The 22302-nt window shown below is 44.5% G+C and overlaps 1 protein-coding gene across 1 annotated transcript in view; it reads right to left on the bottom strand.

Annotated features, from left to right (window-relative positions):
* Positions 1-21721, bottom strand: part of TMC5 (transmembrane channel like 5) — a 41825-nt gene extending 20104 nt beyond the window's left edge. Inside the window, exons 1-9 of the mRNA XM_068565562.1 lie at positions 20937-21721; positions 18775-18947; positions 15590-15679; positions 10693-10792; positions 8466-8553; positions 7771-8019; positions 5433-5584; positions 3221-3365; positions 2170-2325 (exon numbers count right to left, since the gene is read on the bottom strand). Of these exons, the coding sequence (XP_068421663.1) occupies positions 2170-2325; positions 3221-3365; positions 5433-5584; positions 7771-8019; positions 8466-8553; positions 10693-10792; positions 15590-15679; positions 18775-18947; positions 20937-21721 (1938 nt within the window). The remainder of the gene's footprint in view (positions 1-2169; positions 2326-3220; positions 3366-5432; positions 5585-7770; positions 8020-8465; positions 8554-10692; positions 10793-15589; positions 15680-18774; positions 18948-20936) is intronic.
* Between the last annotated feature and the right edge of the window lie 581 nt (positions 21722-22302).

Here is a 22302-nt window from a genome sequence, read left to right as displayed (position 1 = left end):
CCTTACCAAGAGGTTTGGAAGAATGAGAATGTGCTCCTGGCCTTTGGAACAAAAGCTTGAGTCACTGAAGCTACCACACAAGGGAATTTCTCCTCCCCTCTCCTGCATGCCCTTGTTCATTTCACCAGGCTTCGCCTGTCCTCAGGTGCTGATTTAGGGGCAAGGGGAGCCTCTACTAGCACATGCTGCACATTTGTATGAGGGTCAGAGGGGCGTCCCTGCCTTCAGGTGTTTGGCTGGAAGGAAGCCTGGGCTGCCCCTCTGCCAGACGCCCTTGGGGTAAGGGATTCCAGTGGATTTATCTATGTCTGACAATTTCCCATTCCCCACCCCCAGGCCTGACTCTGCCTCTATCTACCTCTAGATGGTTTTGAAAGCACCACATGTACTTCTGGCAGTATCTTTGGAGCCAGAGTAACCTAGGGTCAAATGCTGCCCCCCTCCCCATGCTTATAAGCTGCAAGGTTTCGAACCAGATGCATAGCTTCTCTGAGCCTCTGTCCCAGTCTGCATGATAGGGAGATTATCACGTAACCCACAGAGACATTGTAAGAATTAAGTGAGACCAAATAAGGGGACATCTAGCCAGCAGGGCTGCTAAATGACACGGCTGGGGGCACCATTCACGAGAAACTGTAGCTGCCAGTGAATGCGACCCCTGGAGTTGTGCAGAGGGTTGATCCTGCCTGGCACAGGCAGATGTTCAAACAATGGGAATGATTCCACTTCTACCTCCTCTCCTCCTTAGCTGCCCTCCTTCACTTCAGGTGAGTGTGAAGAAAACCTTCCAGGTCAAGGAGAAACTCAGAAGTCTCCTTTATACCTACAACTGCCCTGTCACAGCTTCCACCCTAGGTAGGCAGTGCCAGACCCCAGAGGACTGCGATTCAATTTTGTCTCTTTCAATGCAATCCTTAATATGGTTAATGACAAAGCCTTAGGTTTATATAATCTCACACCCATTTTCTTGCTGGCTCCTTCGGTTTTTCATCCATTGGGTTGAGCACCTACTATGTACCAGGTATTGGGCCAGGTGCCTCGCTATTCTTTTGAAGAGACAAATGCATAAACAAACATTTTCAATGCTGCCTGTGACCAGTGCACAGGGAAAGACTGCAGAGTCAGGCACACCTAACTCAATCTAGTAAGGGTGGTGATGCTGAGAAAAGACTTCCTGGAGGAAGTGTCACTCGTGCTGAGGTCTAGAGGAAGAAAAGGAGGAGCTTGCCAGATGAAGGGAAGTGGGGGAGGGCAGTGCAGGATGAATGTTTCCCATCCAGAGATGAGGAAAAACATGGTGTGTTCAGGGAACTATGGACACACCATTTAGTGTTGCTGGTGTGAGATATGGGTGGCTGTGGGGTGTTGAGGCTAGAGATGCGGGCAGGGGTCACATCACAAAAGATCTATCAATCATGCCATGGAGGATAGATTTTATATTTAGAGTAATGGGAAGCCATTAAAGAAAGTGACACAATCAGACCAACCTGCACCACAATTCTAGGGGTTGGCAAAATGGGCTAAAATTAGCCCCATTTTCCAGAAGACTGAAATCTACAGAAAAACAGTACTTTGTCCACCCAGCTAATTAGTCTCAGAGTTCATATCATTAAAAAAAAAGAAAAAGAAAAAGCTAACATTCCTTCAATCACCCACGGTACCAGGCACTAAGTAGACTCTCCACATAACTTTTCTCTAGTCCTGACCACACACCTACAAAGCAGGTAGTCCCAGTTTACGGGTAAGGAATCCAGGGCTTGGGAAGAGTAAATCACTTGCCAAATTCCATCGGTTCACAATACTTATTGAGTGTCTACTCGGTGCCAGGGGCTATGAGAGACATTAGGGATATAATAATAAAGGAGGAAACCAGAACCTGATCCCAGGTCTGTGGCCAAAGTTCCCATCTCTCCACTAGCCCAGCTTCCCACTCTGAGGTGTGCACACACGTCACCTGGGGATGTTCTTGTGATGCAGATTCTGGGTCCGTGGGTCAAGGGAGGGACCCAGGATTCTGCATTTTTTAGCAAACTTCCCGCTGGTGCCGATGCTGCTGGCCACGACCCCAGTTTGAGTGGTGGGCTCTCCCCTCCCCTCCCCCTCCTGCATCCCGTCCCTTCACCTGCTTCTCTGTGCTCTGGACCCTGGAGTTCCTGCCTCTCTGGTTACCTCTGAGTTGTTCTCAGCCAGGTAATAAACGGCTGTACAGCAGGCAATGCCCACTCCAGTAGAGACAACCCAGGCTGCCAGGTGGGCAGCGAAGCGAATCAACCGCTGATTGAGTGTTAACTTGACTTTCTCCTGACGGATTTCTGACAGGTTCTCCTGTAAACACAAGGAAATCAAGTTCACCCGCAGACCCCCTCCACTGTCAGCAAAGATTCCCCCCCCCAGGTCTTGCTGCCCCTAGTGACACAAACCCACCCCAGATCCACAGGAAAGAGGGGGAAAGTGCACAATGAACTTGGATTAGGAGACCTGTGGGAAAATCTCTAACGGGCAAGACCCCTATCATTTCATTAACTACATCTTCCCTCTCAGAGAAACAGATTGGGACCATGATCTTGGGAAAATACATTGAGGCCATAGAACCTCCTTGAAGAATAAGGCTGTGTGTCTACACCAGGGAACCCTCTTGTCAAAGCCCCTTCGTTTATAAATTCTGTTTGCTCTTTTTTTTTTTTTTGATATTTTTTTCTATAGACCGGGGTTTGTCAACCTTAGCTCTATCGTCATGCAGAGTTTGATAATCCTGTGACAGGGGGGCTGTCCTGTGCACTGCAGAATCTTGAGCAGCAACCCTGGCCTCTACCCACGAGGTGCCAGGACCACACACTCCCTGGTTGCAACAACCAAAAAAGCCTCCAGACATTGCCATGCGTCCCCAGGGCAAAACCGCACCAAGTTGAAAACCACTGGATAAAAATTTAAACCTGGAACTGTGAGGTCGAGAAGTATTTACATTTAGACCTTTGTTAGACATTGTTAAACTGCCCTCTGGCAAGCTTGTATCAATAACAAAGCCACCACGTTGTGTGAAAATGTCCATTTCCCTACACCATCACCGGTCCTGGGCATTTAAAATAGATTTAGGGTTTTTTTTGCCAATATCATGGAGAATTAAAAAAAAATTCATTATTACTTTAAGAAAAGTTACAGATATATTGAAGGAGGAGAGAGGACTGGCCATGGGAAGGGGTGTAAAGCTAGCTTGCCTTACCCTTATCTCAGTGCGCAGATTCTTCTGTTTCAGCTTTACAGCGCTTTCATGAGTGACGGTGAAATCCCAGCAAAAGATGAGTTTAGCAATCCGTCTGGAGTAAATGTGTGGGTTAATGAAGTTGTTCCGGAAATACCTGGCCATGCTAGGGAAGGCAGAAACCAAAATACCCGAAGGTTATTAGGACAGGCATTGGGGGTGCAGGGAGTATAACAAAGAAAAGTCCCATCATTAACGGTGAAAGGCAACATGGAAGAGTTAGCCCCAAGTTCTTCTGGAACAGGGCAACAGCAAACAGAATAGTCAGGAATGCCGGCTTTGGGATCTGACTTTGTAATCCTAGATTGCCAGCTGGGGGATTTTGTCATTTTAACTGTTCTGACCCTCAGCTTCCACCTCTATATAATGGGGAGAATAATGGTTCACACCTCACAGAGTTATTATGGGAGTTGTATTAGTTTCTGCTATAACAAATTGCCCCAAACTTACTGGCTTAAAACAGCACTTATTTATTCTTACTGGAGGTCAGAAATCAGAAAATGGGTCTAAAATCAAGGTATTGGCAGAGTTGTATTCCTTCTGGAGACTTTAAGGGAGAATATGTTTCCCTGCCTTTTTCCAGCATCTAGAGGCTGCCTACATTCCCTGGCTTGTGGCGCCTTCATCTTCAAAGCCAGAAGAGTAGCATATTCCACTTTCTCTCTGACTTTGACCCTCCTGCCTCCCACTTTCAAGGACTTTGGGATTACATTAGCCCATTTTAAGATCCTTAATTTCATCAATCAAAATCCCCTTTGCCAAAATAATAAAAAAATTAAAAATTAAAATTAAAAAAAATTTTAAAAATCCCTTTTGCCAGATAAGGTTACATATTCACAGGTTCTGGGGATTAGGACATGGACATCTTTGAAAGGGGGAGCATTATTCAGCCCACCACAAGAGTCAATGTAGCCCTTAGGGCAGTAAGCACACGATAAAGGCAGCTGTTATTATCATGGAGATGTCAGTAGGATTCAGTGAAACTGGGCCCAGGAAGCACTTAGCACTAAGCCCGGCATGTAAAAAATGCTGAGTAAAATGGACACTAACTACCTTTCCAAAATTTGCCACCACTGAGTAATAACAACTTAAGAAACAGAAACATTTCCTAGTTTGATAGGACAAAACAGAATCTTGTTTTATTTTGGATGATCGTGCTGGCAGTGAGGTTGTTATGGGATGAATTGTATCCTCTAAAAATTAATATGTTGACGTCCTAACCCCTAGTACCTGAGAAATTGACTGTATTTGGAGATAGGGTCTTTACAGAGGTAATTAACTCAAAGTGAGATCATTTAGGTGAGCCCTAATCCAGTATGGCTAGTGCCCTTATAAGAAGGGGATATTAGGACTCAGATATGCACCAAGGGCAGATCATATGAGGACACGGTGAGAAGGCAGCTGTCTGCAAGCCAAGGAGAGAGGCCCAGGAGAAACCAACCCTGCTGACACCTTGAACTTGGACTTCTAGCCTCCAGAATTTGAGAAGAAAAATTTTTGTTGTTTAAGCCCCCCAGTCTGTGGTACTTTGTTTCAAAGACCTAGTAAACAATAGGTTTAACAGACTGAGCATCTGTACCTCCTCTTTGACCGTTGTCAATTGACAACGGTCAAAACTACTTGAGTTGGGGCTTCCCTGGTGGCACAGTGGTTGAGAGTCTGCCTGCCAATGCAGGGGACACGGGATCGAGCCCTGGTCTGGGAAGATCTCACAGGCCAGGGAGCAACTGGGCCAGTGAGCCACAATTACTGAGCCTGCGCGTCTGGAGCCTGTGCTCCGCAACAAGAGAGGCCGCAATAGTGAGAGGCCCACACACCGCGATGAAAAGTGGCCCCCGCTAGCCGCAGCTAGAGAAAGCCCTCGCACAGAAACGAAGACCCAACACAGCCATAAATAAATAAATAAATAAAAGAAAGTCTTTCTTCTTAAAAAAAAAACAAGACTACTTGAGTCATTGCATACTTATTTTCAGACTGACAAATTTCTTTAAAAGCACATGAAAACTTCTCTTCCTCTATCCAAACTTATACTTTATGTTCTAGGACAAGGAATGATCAGACAGGAATAGAAAGTTGAAATTGCAGAGACTGTTTCTCCAGTAACTTTTGAGTCTCTTGAATTTTGCCTAAATCTAAAAAGAGCTTAGAATCAGAAAATGCAGACATTCTATACCTGAAGAGCAAACTGAAAAAGCAGACAACCAAGCACGCTCCGACTGTGAAGATGTAGGCCAGCTGCATGTTGTAGGAGGTCCCACTGTTCCCATGCTGGTTTGCAGTATTGGTGTAAAAGCCGTAGTACATCACTGTGTCCCTAAAATAACCCTGAAAGGGACAATAAACCCCAGGTCAGGTGGATCTCTTGAGAAAACAATGAATGACTATGGTCTGCACAGTTGACCTGTTCCGTATGCAAGAAGTCTGCACTGGTCAGTGTAGATATTTTGTTTGCCAGGAAAGAGGCACCCAAGGCCACTGAGAACCTAGACATCGTATCACTAGGCTCTCAGAGGTGGAAAGGAATCTCAAACCAACATAACTTTACAATGGAGGGACCCAGCGATCACCACCTGGACCCAGTGACCAAGCCAAGCATGATTAAAAGCAGGACAGCCAGCCATTATGTGCCTCTGTCCTCTATCAAGTATTATGGTCAAACAGGTTTAAAACGAAACAAATCAAGCCTTTAGGTCTAAATTTCAATTTACAGGAAATAAGGAGTCTGTATAAACTAGAGGAACAAATTAGAGAGACCCAGAGGAAACAATTTGACAATTGCAGAAAGTAGAACATTGGAATCTGCATGACAACTGGCCTGGTTTCTGCAATAAGCCCATGTCAAGAAAAAAGGAGGAAGGGACTGAGGAGATCATTCTAGATTAATAGAGACTTCAGAGAAAAACAACTGAATGCAAAGAGAGTGTGGTCTTTGCTTGGATCCTGGTCTGAACAAAAAGCTATGAAAGACATTTGGCGGACAACTGGGAAAATTTGAATATGGTCTGGATTTTAGATGATATTAACTTTTAATATTGCCAGGTGTGATAATGTATATGCCTGCAGGAAAATGTCCTCATTGTCCAGAGATGCATGTTAAAGAAATTCAGCTGATGTCTGTGATTTACTGTAAAATACTTCAAAAAACAATAAGATAAAACAAATTTGGGAAAATGGTAGCAATTTAAAATCTGCGTAGTGGGTCTTTGGGTGTTTATTTTACTACTCTTTATTTTCCTGTATGTTTGAAATTTTTCATAATAAAATGTTTCATATATACAAATATACACAATAATGAGAAAAAAGTGAAGGATAAATTGACACAATAATTCCATTTGAATGTGTCTATCCCAAGGAAAAAAAAGTTTAACAGAAAAAGAAAAAAGAAAGACGAATGGAGGAACCTTACTGTGAATGCTCTACTACAAGAGTAGGCAAACTCTTTCTGTAAAGAGCTAGATAGTAAATATCTTGGGCTTGGCCAGCCCATAACCGCTCACCTCTGCTATTGTAGCAGGAAAGCAGCACAGACACGGAAACAAATAGTTGTGGCTGTGTTCCAAAAGAACTTAACCGAAAAGACACCGAAATTTGAATTTCATATAAATTTTATGTTTCACAAAATGTTATCCTTCTTTTCATTTTTTTCCAACCATTTAAAAACATGGAAGGCAATCTTATTTTGCAGGCTATACAGATTTGGTTCTTGGGCTGTAGTTTGCCTATCCACAGAATCTCAGTGGCAGAAATCTCTTCTAGAAGGTAAACTCACAAGGCAGGGGCTATGTGCTTCAGTAGGGAGCTAGGTAGATATACCGTGGTTGTTAATAAAAAGAATAATATGGATGTATATCCATGCTCAAGATTCATAGTAATGCAAAAAAAAAAAAAAAAAGTTGCAAAGCAAGATTTGTAGTATCTCATCTTCTTTTATTAAAAAAAAAAAAGTTTAACTATCTATCTACCTATGTATCTATGACTGTATAGAAAGAAAAATGGTGGACAGAGGTACACTCCAAACTGGAGAGTTAGACAAAAGAAGGAGGGTAAAATAGACTTTCTCTTAGTTTGCTCTCTTCTATACTAGGAATTTTTTTCTTAAGGAGGACTGTATTTTGTAGAAAGAAAAAAAAGAAAGAAAAGGTAGATCTGTGAACACCAGTATGAGATGTCCGCTACATATTAGGTGGAAGAAAGCAAGTCATAGGCAGTCTATAGGAATAATTCATCTTTTGTTAAAAAAAGATGCATATGTCCATGCACAATGTGTCCATTTGTGTGCAGAGAAGAGGATTCTGGACAACAAAAAATGTTAACAACATGTTCACCTCAGGAGACAGAAATTCTACTAGGCTGTGTATATGTTACTTTGGGGGAAAAAAAGAAATCATTTTAAACACCCTCTTTCCCCATCAGTTGACTCCCAGGCAAAACGAGAGGCCTGGAAGGGTGACGGGCAGACCTGTCCCTGGGTCTCCAAGGTGTGAACTCCGGGCAGGGGATGGAGCACTTACAGCCCCGGTTAAAAATTCCAGTCCAGTGAATCGGAGGTGGTTCTTCTCGGCCATGGTTAACTGAGGGATTATGATGAAGCTGAAGGTCACAATGAACAAGAAAATGTTGAACTTCAAAAGCCACCTCAGAAAGTTGAAATAGGAGAGGACGCTGGTGCCGAACTTGCCTCCGATGACCTTGAGTGTCTTCTGCCACAGGCTGATGGAACTGAACAGTTCCGACAGACTGTTCTTGGATCTCCGGCATGCCTGCGGGTAGATACAACGTGCGTGGCTGGACCGTCCCTCAACAAATATCTACTGAGCAGGCTCCAAAATAGCAACAATGGCCACTGTTTCTAGAGTGGTATGATGCGCCAGGCGCCACGCTAAACGCATTTGCAAACGTTATCTCATTTAATCCGCAGGACCACCCTCTAAGGTGAGTGTTATTATTTATTACCTTCCCAGGTTTGCTATTGAAGGTGACACTCACAGTGGCTAAGTTGCCCAGATAACTCAGTGACCTCTTAGACCTTCCCATGCCTGTCTGTTTTCCCCACACCTAGACTGACCCAATTTCTACGTCTTTCAAGGAAATAGCCCTGAACTTTGGTTCCTCCTCCCCGTGGGTCCTTTCTCATCCCTACTCTCCCACCTCCCTGGTTTCACCCTACTCTGTGCCCATTTACTGACCACAGTAAAGACCGATTTACCAATGAAATGGAATTCAGACACTGAGCACAGCCGGTGAGCTCCAGGATACGACGGGGCTGCTTACTTTTCTCTTTGTCAACAATTTTCCTGTGGGAAAGGGCAGAAGAAAGTGAGAGACACCAATGTTGTATTGCATTCATTCCCCAAATATTTCCTGAGTGCCTGCGATGTGCCAGGCATGGTCCCAGGTGGTGAGGTAGAGATGGATTTCCTCAGCTCATGGAGCAGACATCCTAGTTGGAAGAGAAAGAAAATAAACAATAAATATAAAAATAAAGTGGGTAAATGATATAGGATAATAGAAGGTGAGTTGTACTATGGGACAGAAAAAGGAAAAACAGAGTAAGGAGGTGGGAAATGCTGGGGTGAAGACCGTGGTACAATTTCAATAGTGCAAAGTGTTTGTGCCAAGTCTTGAAGGAGAAGAGGGGTTAGTCTATGGATAAGGGAGTGTCTGAATATAGGGAACAGCCAGTGCAAAGCCCCAAGGAGGCCAAGACAGCTGGAATGGAATGAGCGGGGGAAGGGTGAAGGGTGTGAGTGATAACCGTGGGTAGGTGGGCGGGGTCCTATAAGTCAGTGGTTCTCAACCTAGGAGATTTTGCCCCCGAGGGACATTTGGGTAAGTCTGGAGACTTTTGGGGTTGTCAAACCGGGGGTAGGGAGGGCACTGACATCTAGTGGGTAGAGACCAGGGATGCTGCTATACACCCTACAGTGAACAGGACAGCCTCCCACAACAGAGAATGATCCAGACTCAAATGTCAGGTTGAAAATCGTGCTGTAAAGTCTTTCGGGCCATACAAGGTCCGCACTCTGTGACAGAGGAGGCCATGCAGAGTTTGAAACGGAAGAGTGTTTTCAAAAAGATCCAGCCGCAGTTTTCTCTTTACTTCTCCATGAACTCATGGCATCTCCTTTGCTCTGGCCCCTTCCTGGCTCTCTTTTGTCCACCCCAAAGGTCCACCACCACATCACCATCTTCCAATGCTCAGCTCACAGATGTCCCCTGCTTTGCCCAAGGGAACTATATCTCTCCTTCTAATCCTCCCCCTGCAATCTCCTTCCACCTTGATTTGGCCTGATTTTCTTTCTGTCATTTATAAGTTACTCGTTGACCAATCTATCTCCCCTGCCAGACTTGGAACCTCAGAACAATTGCGTCATTGAATTATTTATTAGCAATTGCATCCACTCTACTAGTTTCTGCCAACTGCTACAAATTGCAAAAAGAAAAAGAAAAAGGCTGAGGAATGGTAAATGTAAGAAGGGCTGAAGGCTTAAACAGCCCTCGCTCTTGTTTTTGAATTCCTGGGCTTAGAAAGCTTCTGAGGTTTTGTTTGTTTGGGTTTTGTGCTCCCCTGCCCCAGCGCCTTGTGGCTTGCAGGATCTTAGCTCCCTGGCCAGGGACTGAACCTGGGTCGAAGCAGTGAAAGCGCCCGAGTCCTAACCACTGGACCACCAGGGAACTCCCTGCCCTCACCACCCCCCCACCTTTTTTTTTTTAAACAGTAGTTTGAGATTTACAGAGAAGTTACAAAAAGACAACAGAAAATTCCCATCTACTACTCACCATTTCTGCCCTTTAACATCTTACATATCCGTGGTAGGTCTGTCACAACTAAGAAACCAACACTGGTGTCTAACTTTTACCTAAACTCCAGACTATTCCGATTTTACTAGTTTTTCCACAGGTGCCCATTTTCTACTCCAGGACCCATGCAGGAAACCACATTGCATTAATTGTCATGTCTCTTTAGAACACTTTAGCCTGTGACAGTTTCTCAGACTTTCCTTCTTTTTGATGACCTTGACAGTTTTGAGGAATACTCCTCAGGTATTTTGAAGACTGTCCCTCGATTGGGGTTTGTCTGATTATTTTGTCTGGTTAGACTAGGGTTGCTGGTTTTAGGAGAGAGTACCATAGAGGGGAACTCCTGATCACATGACTTTCCCTGGGAATGTTAACCTTGACCACCTGGTAGTATTAGCCTGACTTCACCCCTGGGAAGCTACTTCCCTCTTTCCATGCTCTGCTCTCAGGAAGCAGGTCACTAAGCACAGCCCACACTCCAGGCAACCAACACAGATTGTGTGGAATTCTTCGGTAGGAAGATTGTCTCTTCTCTTGCATTTATTTATTTCTTATCTTTCCAACATGGGACAAAAGTAGAAGACTGAGGTTTCCATGAAATCTGAGCAAGAAGAAAAGATTTTGGTCCATACCTAAGGTTCCTTTTCTCTTCCATGGTCCTTGGCTGATTCCTGATGGCTTTAATTCTGTCTCTAGATGTCATGGGGATCAGAGATGCGATTAACTTTTGTCCTGCAGAAAAAAAATGGAGTTTATTTTTTTCTCCTTTAACAGAATAATAGCATTTGAAAATATGGTGCTGAAGATAGAGCATGTTTTTATAAGAGCACAAAGAAAGAAGAATATATGTACTCAGTGATCCCAAAGGTCACAAATAAAAACAAGAAGACAGCACGTACACGTGTGAAATCTCGAAGCCAAAGCAAATGATAGTTTGCACGCAATTCTAATTCAGTGCTTTCCTTTTTCCCACGACACGGAACAGTAACCAAAGCTGATGAGACCCAGAATGTTCGGTCAGCCTGGCTCCCCTCCCTCTGTAATTTCCCGCATGGCTTTCTCTTGCCCCCTGCACTCCAGGCCCAAGCATCTTCTTGACTTTTCTTGACTGTTGTCTTGTGCTCCTCCATCCCCTGGAAGATAAGGACTCCCCCCTCCTCTCCCAAGAACTCAAATTCCCACTTTGGGTCAGCGTGGCAGATACTGTTGGTCATCTATCCCGCAGTCAGCTCTCCTTTTTGACAGAATCCCAATCTGGTTCAGAAATCTACGGCCGTCTCTCCCATGGCCCTGGGCTTCTGCAGGGTGGGACCCATCTCCAGGCACAGGGGACAGATCCCAGTGAATCCAAGCCTATCTTGATGGTCCCAGCCCCCTTGCAGGTGACCTGTTCAGACCCAGGCATGTGACACGTTGGCCGATGTTCTGTGAGGGGTGGTCTGCTGAGGAGTTTCTTGGAAAAGGTTTCTTCCCTCTCAAAAAAGCAAGACTCAAAAAACAAGGAAAAGGCAGACCCGTCTCGCTCTGGGTGGTGTTGTGTCCGCATGTGACGCCTGGCACTGCTGCCCCCGCTCCAGTAACAGTGGAGGGGCAGCTGGGGGCCCGCCGGGGCGGTGACCAGGAGCGGGCTGGCTCCTGGCCCTGTTAGGGAGCTGCACAGAACTCCTCGTTTCAGTGACATAGCTGAGGTGGAGAGAGAGTTCCCAGAAGAGGGCCACCAAATCACTCGGCTGAAGATGAGGAATTTGAGTGTCTCCTGAGAGGGAAGTGGGAGTAGACAGAAAGGAAGAAAGGCGAAGGAGGGAAGAGGAAAAAAACCTGGTTTCACGGCGGACTTGACAAAAGAGGCATCCCTTGTTGCCAAATCCAGAGTGGAGAGGGATAGGACCAAAGCAGGACAGGACGGTGGTTAAGGTGTCAGGCTTGGGAATCAGGCAGACCTGCATTTGATCCCAGATCTGCCACATCATTTAATTTCCCTGAGCCTCAGTATCTTCATCAAGCAAATGGAAATGGCAGGCATGCCTGTCTCATGGGTGTGGAGTGTGGCAAGTAAATAAAACTAAACTCGATGGATGACAAAAAGGCAGAACACTGGGCACATGAAATGCGCTTGATCAAGGTAAACTCCTTCTTTGGTATCAGACGTTCTCAGAGTGACCCCTTCCGCGGCCCTGAGCATCCTCAGGTCATCTACCAAACCTCCACCCTGATCGAAGTCTTACAACCAAAACCCTGTGGGCAACTTGGAAGGTGCTGTTCCCGTTCTAACTCCTCTGCCCCAGGGTCTCACTACCTTGGATGTTCTCATGTGAAGTACGAAGGGTGTCTAAGCCCATGCTTTCTGAGCTATGAAGGGTCTGAGAAAACGATTCATTCACAGGTGTTGAAAACCGTGATAACTGCTTGCCTTTTTTGTCATTCCAATTGCTGAAAATCTGAGAGTCTGTCACATCAATGGCAGAAATGGAGGAGACCAAACTAAAGCTTGAGTTCGCCAGTGTCTTTTCTGGAACAATCTGACTTGAAGATGGATGGCTTTGGACCCCAGATGGGACATTCTCAACCTCAACGATGACTTCATTCACTTGGTCACCAGACAGCATCTCTGGCTTCCTCCAAACCTTACTCTCCACCAGGGTGGGCTTCCCAAGACCTCATACAGCAATCACACTGGCATTGTTGGGAACCTCCAGGAAAAGGGATGACAGCCACAGAGAGCCGCCCCATTCACAGTTTTTAATGCCAGGATGAGATGGACAAAGCTAGCCCCACACAGATCACAGCACAGTCCCCCACATCTACACCGGAGGGGTCTCCTCGTGAAGAGGTGTGGTTTTTCTGCAGAGACTTCTGTCGCAGTAGCTAGGTAAGAGACCGGAAACAGAATTCTTTATTGAAGACAATGGGATTCTAGAAACAGAAGGCAGAGATTCTTCTAAATGACTCATAATGAAAGGGCAAGATTTTCTTTTTAATTTGGTGTCTCTGGTCTAAAACTCATGTTTTATATTTATAGTTTTATGTGCCTATGTAAATCCAGATGGGTTTATAGTGAAACAATTATTATCTCCTGACTGTCTTGGGTGGCCCACCCTGCTGTCTGTCTGCTTCCCAATACCCATTCTCTCTTTTTCTCATACCAGCAGAAGCCTCCTTTCCTGTGCAGGCACTGTGCTCAGTTAAAACTCTCCCAGCTTCCTTTGTGGCAAAGGGTGTCTCCTTTGTGGCAAAGGGTGTCTCCTTTGCAGCCAAGGGTGGACCTGTGACCCCATTTTAGCCAATAAGATTGTGGCTTCCAGGAATGCTCTTTAAAATGTGACACTTTGCCTGATTTCACCTTTATCGCTTCACCATTTCGCCTTCTTCCTGACCAGAGGCTGCCATTTTGAAAACAAGAGGTTAAATGTTCACCCTCTAAGGATGGTGGAAAAAGAAGTTTTAGAAGGAGCCTTAGGCCTTGAGATCATCATGGGCAGAGGTGCCATATAAACTTTGAACTGTCTCCTTTCGTACTTCTCGTTACAAGAGGAAAATAAATCCCTTTATTGCTAAACCACTGTCCTGTCTCAGTGCTGGGCACCTGGACGCAATTCCTACCCAATAGACCTGATCTGGAAATCACCTTGGCCAAGCTGTTTATTTAATAGTTGGAGAAACTGAGGTGCAGAGGAATGAACTGACCCCCCTCCTCATCACACTCTCATTAAATGGCAGGATTGGACTAGATCTCTACCTCTTCTCCCCACACCAACGATAATTACCGGTAACAATACCTGCCGTTACTGCAGGCCAACTACTTTAAATAGAGTATATTATTTAATTTCCACAATCACCCTACGAAATAAGTACTATAATAAACCCCATTTTATAAGAAAACTGAGGCTCCAAAAGGTAATTTGCCTAAGGTCACAAAACCAGCAAGTAGCAGAGCTAGGGATCAAACCCAGGTCTGTCTGGTCCCAAAGCAGGGCCTTTTAATCACTTCACCCTGGTCCTCTCCTGTAACAAGATGCTGATGTATCACTCATTCATTCATTCATTCATAAATGGATGACTATTTATGAGTACCTACTATGTGCCAGGCACTTCCTAGATGCGGGCATAATCCATCAGAGTGACACTCTATCAGGAGACTGTCCACCAATTAATTATAAATGACTTGAGAATCAGAACTGGTGCAAAGCAAAATGGTGAAGAAAGCCAGGTTCATCTCTGGGTCCTCTATTTCTTTACTTCTCTCTGCCTCCTGGGGACTCCTCTTCCACCCAGAGGCCCTAATCTTCATGCTGACCAGAGAGAGCACCTTAGGAGGTTTAAAGGCATTTCTTTTCCCCAGTAGTTAAAGCCATTCCCTGCTCTCGTGGGAACCAAATGGAGAGCATGACCGTTTATATCCCCATGGTTTTCTCTCCCAAGTAGCGACACCTACCCCTTGAAAGATACAGGCCTCCTTGATGAGGCTCTTAAAGAATGAGGCTACAGGCTATCACCCACGCTAGGGGGTCAGAAGGTGAGGGATGGTTTTAAGTCATGGGGCCCCGCAACTTGTGTTGTTACTTAGAGGGCGTCTTCGGTTTATTCCTCGTTTTTCACAGGTTTGCCTTTAACTTCCAGTATTCCCTGGCCTCTCTCCTCTAATGGTTTTTTATTTCTCAGCCTCTGCCTCTGATCAGACCATCATCACAGCACACAGTGATCCTTGTAGAGCTTCCTAACTGATTTCAAAGCCTTCTCCAATCTGATTACTCCTACCCTCCACTGTCATAATAATTCTATGATTATTCAGAAAAATTTGGCTCAAGGCACTGCCATCTCACCAACACATGTATTAGCCACGGGATGGACATGTGACCCAGTCTTCTCTCCTATGTGAAAATGATTGGTTCATGTGTAGGCATGTGTCCCAAATGGGGCTGGAGAGAGTCTCAGCACTGACTGACAGGCCTAGAAAGAAAGGAAGACTTTCCATGACATTGCTGAGCTTTGTGTGTGTGTCTAGGCCTGCTGCTGTCATGCTCCCTGGCCTGCAGGGAAAGCCTGAGTGGTTGAGATGAATGAGGTGAAGCTTAAAGAGAAGCTGCATCAAGCAAAGATGAGAAATAGATGGAGAAAAAGAATCCAGGTGGCCCTGAGCCCCTGGCTTCAGACTCAGAGGCCCTGGTTCCTGTGACTCATACAACAAATATCTCTGAGCACCTACTATGTGCCAGGCACTGTCCTAGGTGCTGGAAGGTAATTCTACCTTCAATTCTTTGTTTCCCCATATCCTTCCCACCACACAAGCCTTGGGCCTGGGTGAGTTGGGTTTCTGTCACTTGCAACCAGAAGAGTCCTAGTGAAGACACCCTGATATCCAAAAGAGAAAAAATTGCATGTTTAAAAGAAAACCCCATTATGATAAATTAAGGAAGTACTCTATCAGTTACCACACCAGAGGCCAAGGGGAAATGGCACTGCCTGCATTGTCTTGAACACATTCCTTCTTTAGGGTTTGATATTTTGGGTCACTGTCCATTTAAGCCTTACCTTGGGGTGACGTGTGCCAATCATGTCCAGACAAGGGTGGGTCTCCATAAGCTTGGCTGAGGCCATTGTCACCCACATAAGCAGGGTTCACTGGAATGAAGAGACAAGAGACAATTAATCCCACCACACTAGATGTTACTGAGCACACAGTGGCCAGTAAGACTTGTTAATGGGTCACAAATCAGAGTTCGAAAAATACTTGTCTGGAGGGGGAGGGATGAATAGATGGATCTCAGAGGGTTTTAGGACCGTGAAAATACTCTGTGTGATACCATAATGGTAGCTCCATGTCATTATATATTTGTCCAAACACATAGAAGGTACAACCCAAGGTGAACCCTAATGTAAACTATGGACTTTGGGTGATAAGGATGTGTTAATGTAGGTTGAATTGTAACAAATGTCCCACTCTGGTGGGGGACTCATAACGGGGGAGGCCATGCACATGTGGGGCAAGGGATATGTGGGAAATCTCTGTTACCTTTCCCTCAATTTTACAGCGAACCTAAAACTTCTGTAAAAAAATAAGTCTTCTAAAAATTGAGTAAAAAAAAAAAAGCTTGTCTAGGTGATTACAAAGCTTCCTTCTAGTTCTAGCATTTTATGATGACACCTGAATAAATTTGAAATTGGCATGATTTTCTTAGGGACAGAGTCCACTTTCAGCATCTACATGACAGTGTCACATTTCAATATATTTTTATTCAACTCATGGTAAACAATGAAGGCTAAACTCCTCAACAGAGAAAATGGAGCACATTTTGATGGAGATGTACAAAATTATACTGCAGGAGGTTCTGGAACTTCTTGCCAAGGATCAGTTCCCGGCTTTGCTGCTTACTAGCTTCATGCTCTCAGGCATGTTACTTAATGTCTCTGAGCTTCAGAGTCTGTAAATCAGGGATAATAATAAGACCTTTGCATAGGATTGTTGGGGACATTGAATCAGTTAATACATGTAAAGTGCTTAAAATAATCCTGGAACATAGCAAATTCTTAATATATATTAACTATTGTGGTAAATTAATTGTTTTTCAGCAAATATTACACTTCCTCCACCTTGGAAACCTCCACTGAAGTTGGGCTTGCTCATGTGACTTGCTTTAACCAGTGGAACATGGTAGAAGTGACAGTTTGCTAGTTCCAAGTCAAGGACTCAGAGACATTGTATGTTTCTGCTTCCAGCTTATGCCATGGGAAGAAAATGGCCCAGGTTAGCTCACTGGGTCAAGAAGGACACTAGACCTAAATAGAATCTGTGACCTCAAATCAGGCACAGCCAAACCCAGCCTGGTTCAGTCAAACTCCAAGCAAACCCACAGATGTGTGGGTGAGAAATAAATGATGTTTATTGTACAACATTGGGTTTTAGAGTTGTTTGTTATGAAGCATTCCTGTGGCAATAGCCAACTGATACATCCCTTACAGTTGTTGCTATTAATTCAGTTAACATTGCTCAAGCACCAGCTGTATGCTAGGCACTAGGAAAATCACATAGAGCCTTGGAGGATACACGGATGAAATGGGTTCTCCTTAAGCAGTGCATAGCCTAACAGGATGGCATAGCACTGGACAAATGAATGCCGGCACAACGACCTTGGTCCTAAAAGGAGCCCAGAGAAGGAAGCCACACTTTATGTGACCACTTTTTAAAATAGCTTTCTAATTCCAGTGTTCTATGGAGCTTGGTGGTCAGGAATCCGCATTTGCCCTGATCCTACCCAGAAGTAATGCGGGGTCAGAGAGACTAGATTCTGATACTGGCTCTTTTGATTTCGTAGCTGGGTGACCTTGGGCACGTTTCTCTCTGAGCCTCAGTTTTCCCCTCTGTAACGTGGAGAGCTGTAGTGTCTGTCTGAAAGGTGGCCGCAGATGAAAGAAGACTGTAAAAGTAAAGTGCTTGGCAGGGTCTCCAGGGCATGGGAAACACTAAAAACCTGCTGGGCGTTATTAGCTCTGCTTGCATTGGGGTGGGGCAGTGTTTCTGAATCTTTTTCTTCATTACTGGCCACCTAAGTAGTCTTTTTAGACATTTCTTCCTTATTGCCCTCCCCCATGATATTTTAATACCACAGACATACGTATAACTATATACATATACTGTATGCATCTCTGCTTTATACATAAAAAGAGGAAGGTTTTTTTCTGGCCTTTCAATAAATTTTCGCCCCTTGGGATTGATATGCCCCACTGAGAATGCCTGGCATAAAGGTTCGGAATAGCCCAAGTGAATGTTCTCTATGCAAATGTGTAAGAGTCCGCGTTTTTCCTTAGTGCGTGGCAATGCATCCCACCCCCTCCTCCCTGCCTTCTTCAATCCCTTCCCCACCCACCCCCTCAGGGCTGAGCAGTCCTCCCTCTGCACCAACCAACACTTGGGTCCCTCACTCTGTTCATGACTGAACACTCCTTTTTCCAGCTCTCACGGGCTCTGAATTCCTATAACATTGACTTGTGCCATGAGTTGGCTTCTTCTATCAGACAACAAGTCCCTTTTTCCTTCCGGAAGATGAGAACTGGTAGAATCTCCTTTACCTCCTAGAGTTAAACCTTCACACACGGCAGATTCTGAGAATGACGTGATTTTTCACGTATTGTCAGTCTGTTTGCTAATTTTCTTTAGTCTTGATGTGCTGGTGTCACCTACTCACTTAGGCTTTACGAACCGTGAGGACAGAGCTACTTCTAACTCCCTGTCCCCCCAGTAGGTTCCAAAGATGCAAATGCTGACCATCTGAACACCTTCAGGATGTGCTGGATTAAAGCTGGACACTGGCAGCCACACAAACTGAATCTAGTCCACCAGCGGTTTTGTTTGCCCAGCTCAGGGATTTTAATTATTTATTCAAAAAATTATTTTGGAGCATGTAAAAACCCAGATTTCTGGCTTCTTTAGAAAAATCGGAGGATCTGGCCACACTAAGCCCATCTTCCCACATCACGGCGATGGGCTGAACCTGACCTTCAGTCACCTCACACAGGCACAACCCCTGCCCAACCTGCTTTGATAATTGATGACACTGCTTGTCTTCTCTAGACCCTGAATGTTCAACCCTTGTAAGGTGGGTGTTTGAAGAAGGAGGGATAAACCAATTCTTCTCTTGCTGATCTTTAATGATTGGTCCCAAGCCCACTGAATTTTACTTTCTTCCCAGGATATGATTCTCTTCTTAACAAATGCTTACCATAGCCACTTCCAGGAGCACCTGGCACAGAGGGGCTGTACGGATTTGCCATCTCCCTGGATTTCATTTCAATGCTTTCAGGATAATCTCCATCCTTTCTCCCAAGATTGCCCAAGGGGTCTTCACCCTCACGGTGAAATGAGGGCTGGATAGAAGATGCTCTGCTGAGCATTCTGAAATCCCAAAATGATGGATCAATAGTCATCCAATAGCGTAGTAAGGATAGTCATCCATCCATCCATCCATCCATCCATCAATTCATTCATCCCACAAACGCTGACTGAATGCCAACCATGTGTTAGGCATGGGCAATGGGGTGAGAACACAAAGTTAAAGACATGGGTTGTCTACCCTCAAGGAACTCTCAATACAGTCTGGCCGAGCTTATTAACCACAGCCATAAGCAATTATAATACAAGTAGCAACTGATGAATATAAGAAGACAGGCCCAAGGAGTTCAGAGGAAAGAGAAGAGAATTTGGGCTGGGAGTCTGAAGGGAAATCTACATGGAAAAGAGACATCTGAGCTGGGATTGGAAGGATAAATTAATACATAGTTAGGAGGAGGGCATTCCAAGGATGAAGAACAGCACAAATAAACATGTGAGACCAGAAAGTGTTGAATATATAAAAGGAATGCTATGAAAATCAATTAACCTGGGGCAATGATTCTCAATTTTGTGTATATACCTATTCCCAGGCCTCACCCCAGACAACTAAATAGAATCTCTGAAAGTTGGGCCCAGGCATTTGTATGATTTTTAAGTCTCCCCAGGTAATCAGATAATTCTAAGCATCAGCCAAGGTCAAGAACCACTGACCTAGAGTACAGGGTTCAGGTAGGGAGAGGATAGCAGAGGTGGGAGGAGGTCAGTCAGGCTGGGCTTTGGCTGGCATCTTACATTAGCTCAGCGCATCCTCACGCTTAAATGTTCTCACAAGTGAAGTGTAGTCTTTCTCCCAAAGGTTATGAAGAACAATGGAAGATGAGAAACAAGGGAGTGACAAGGTCAAAGGTATATTTTTAATGAAGAGCCAGGCAGTGGGGGATGAGACCAAGGAGGACATTTTGACCTGGTCCTATTAAGCCACCTATTTAGGTTGTATTTAGCATTATTCCTGTAGGCATTTGACCTCACTGTGCACCCAAATCCCATATCCTTGTTCCCAGAGGTAAATAAAAGCCATTAGTCTTTGTTGAATTCATAAATATTACGAGTAGAAATAGTACATACAAAATAAAACTTGTATTGGTTGAAATTTCATATGGTAAATTTGTTATAGGTTAAGAATAACCTGAAAAATAAATAAAGAATCACATCTTGTTGGCAACATGAACATTAAGAAACTTAACCCAGGAAAAACGAAGTTTGGCAAAACTGTCACCCAAGACTAACACTCAACGACCCAAACTGTACCTAGTAAAATTTGTCAATGACCAAAATTGATGGAAGATTAAAATCTTTTTGACAAAATTTAGATCTATCAAATCTGAACCAGGAAAAATTGGACTTTAAAAAAAAAAAAACCTCCTTAGAGGAATACCAACCACGGCGAAAACTAATCAATAAAACTTGATGAAAACAACAATGCAGAAGATCAATGAGCCAAATCTACTCTAAACATGAAAAGTGATCAATTCTGACAATAATTTCAGTAAAATAAAGATGGAAGTGGAAAAAAATCAGGAGTGGCTCAATCATCTTGTATAAAAAAATTGAGGAGTTGAATGGATTTCATGGAGTTAGATCTTCAAAAGACTCTTTTGATTAAAATGCCTTCCTGTTGATATAATTCTGGTTAAAATGTTTGGGTTCATAACTATCATCTTAACCCTAACCTCACTGGTGAAGTAGCAGTGTCAAAACAGTGGGGATCTAAATGTCTTGCAGGCATTAGACAGGAAGAAATAGGAGACTGGGAAGGATGTTATTTGAGCAAGAAGTGGTGAAAGATTATGTTCAGGTAAGGGCTTGAAGCCTCAGGCTGAGAGTCCAAGGACCAGGTGCGGTATACAGGTAGGCATGAAAGTTTCACCATAAATTCATGTCATGGAAATAATCATACATGTCCTTATCCCAAACATCGCCAACCAAGTTCAATTGACTTAATGATCTAGCCTTCATCCTCCATCCCCAGTGGAGGGAGATTCCAGCACTTACTCCCTGGTCATTTCCGGGTTCTCTGAAGAGCCATAATCATGACCATTCTCAGCACCTGGGTAATCAGGCTCCCCCCAGAACTTTGTAGAGTTCCCATAGTCCTCAGCGCCAGGATAGTCTGGTTCCCCAAAAAAGTTTGGAGAGTTAGATTGATTCTCAGCATCTGGATAATCAGGTTCTCCCAGAGTGTCTATGTATGGATTGATTCTGGAACCAGCATATTCTGGATTCCTTCTGGAGTCTGGATGGTTGGAATTGGCTCTGGGGCCAGAATAGTTAGAGTTTCCCTGAGCTCCAACGTAGTCTGGTTCTCCCAAGGAGTCAAGATAATCTGGATTTGTTCTGGAGCCTGCATAGCTTCCACTGCCTTTGGAACCTGCAAAATCAGGATTTCGTTGAGATTCAGAGTAGTCTGGCTCTCTGGATGAGCCTGGGTGATATGGATTGCTCCAAGATCCAATATAATCTGGCTCTGCCAAAGATTTGGGATTGTCTGGACGTCTGGACCCTGCAGAGTATGGCTTGCTCCTGGTGCCAGGGTAGTCTGGATTACTCCAAGATCCAGGATAATCTGGTTCTGCTAGAGCCCCAGGATAGTCTGGACTTGTTCTGGAGTCTGCAGAGTATGGGTTGCTCCTGGTGCTGGGGTCATCTGAGTTGTTCAGAGGACCTGGCGAATCTGGATAATCCTGAGTTTTCAAGTACCCCCGAGTATGGTTCTGAGACCCATAATAGTCAGGGTAATCTGGATCCTCCTCATAAGCATTATTCCTGTAGCCAGACATGTTTACCCTGGAGTATTAAAATGTTCCTGCCTCTGCAGTTATTCAGGGATCTCTTTCTTTATCTGAAAAACAAAAAGGAAGGAAAGGTCAGATTTTTTTTCCCTTTCTTCCCTGCAAAGATTGATGGTTATTTTCCAGGACCTGTTCTTTTTTCTCTCACAGCTGGGGACACAGCTGCCCAAAATAAAGACTATGTTTCCCAGCCTCCTGTGCATCTAGGTACAGCCATGAGAGTGGTCAACGAGATGTGAGCAGAAGTGATATACACAACTTCCAGGTTGTGCTGTTAAAGGGAAGGGGTATTCCTCCCTTTCTCAGTCTTCTCACTTCCCGTGAACTGGACTGTGGAAAGGATGGGGCGCTTCTTGGCCATGCACACACAGGCAGCACCCCCCCCTAGGGAGAGCAGCAAAACAGCCTGGGTTGTTGATGATTTCACAGATCAGTGCCCAATATCAGCTTGGGCTTTTATGTAAAGAAAGAAAGAAACCATTATCTTGTGTAAACCACAGTTTTTTGGATCTGATACTTTTGGCCAAACTTATATCCTGACCAATACCTTCTGCTGGGGAGGGGAGCAA

This window comes from Eschrichtius robustus, chromosome 16 (genome assembly GCF_028021215.1).
Source record: "Eschrichtius robustus isolate mEscRob2 chromosome 16, mEscRob2.pri, whole genome shotgun sequence".
Taxonomy (NCBI): domain Eukaryota; kingdom Metazoa; phylum Chordata; class Mammalia; order Artiodactyla; family Eschrichtiidae; genus Eschrichtius; species Eschrichtius robustus.
Note: the sequence above shows the minus strand (reverse complement) of the source record. Positions and strands in the feature narration are given on the sequence as shown.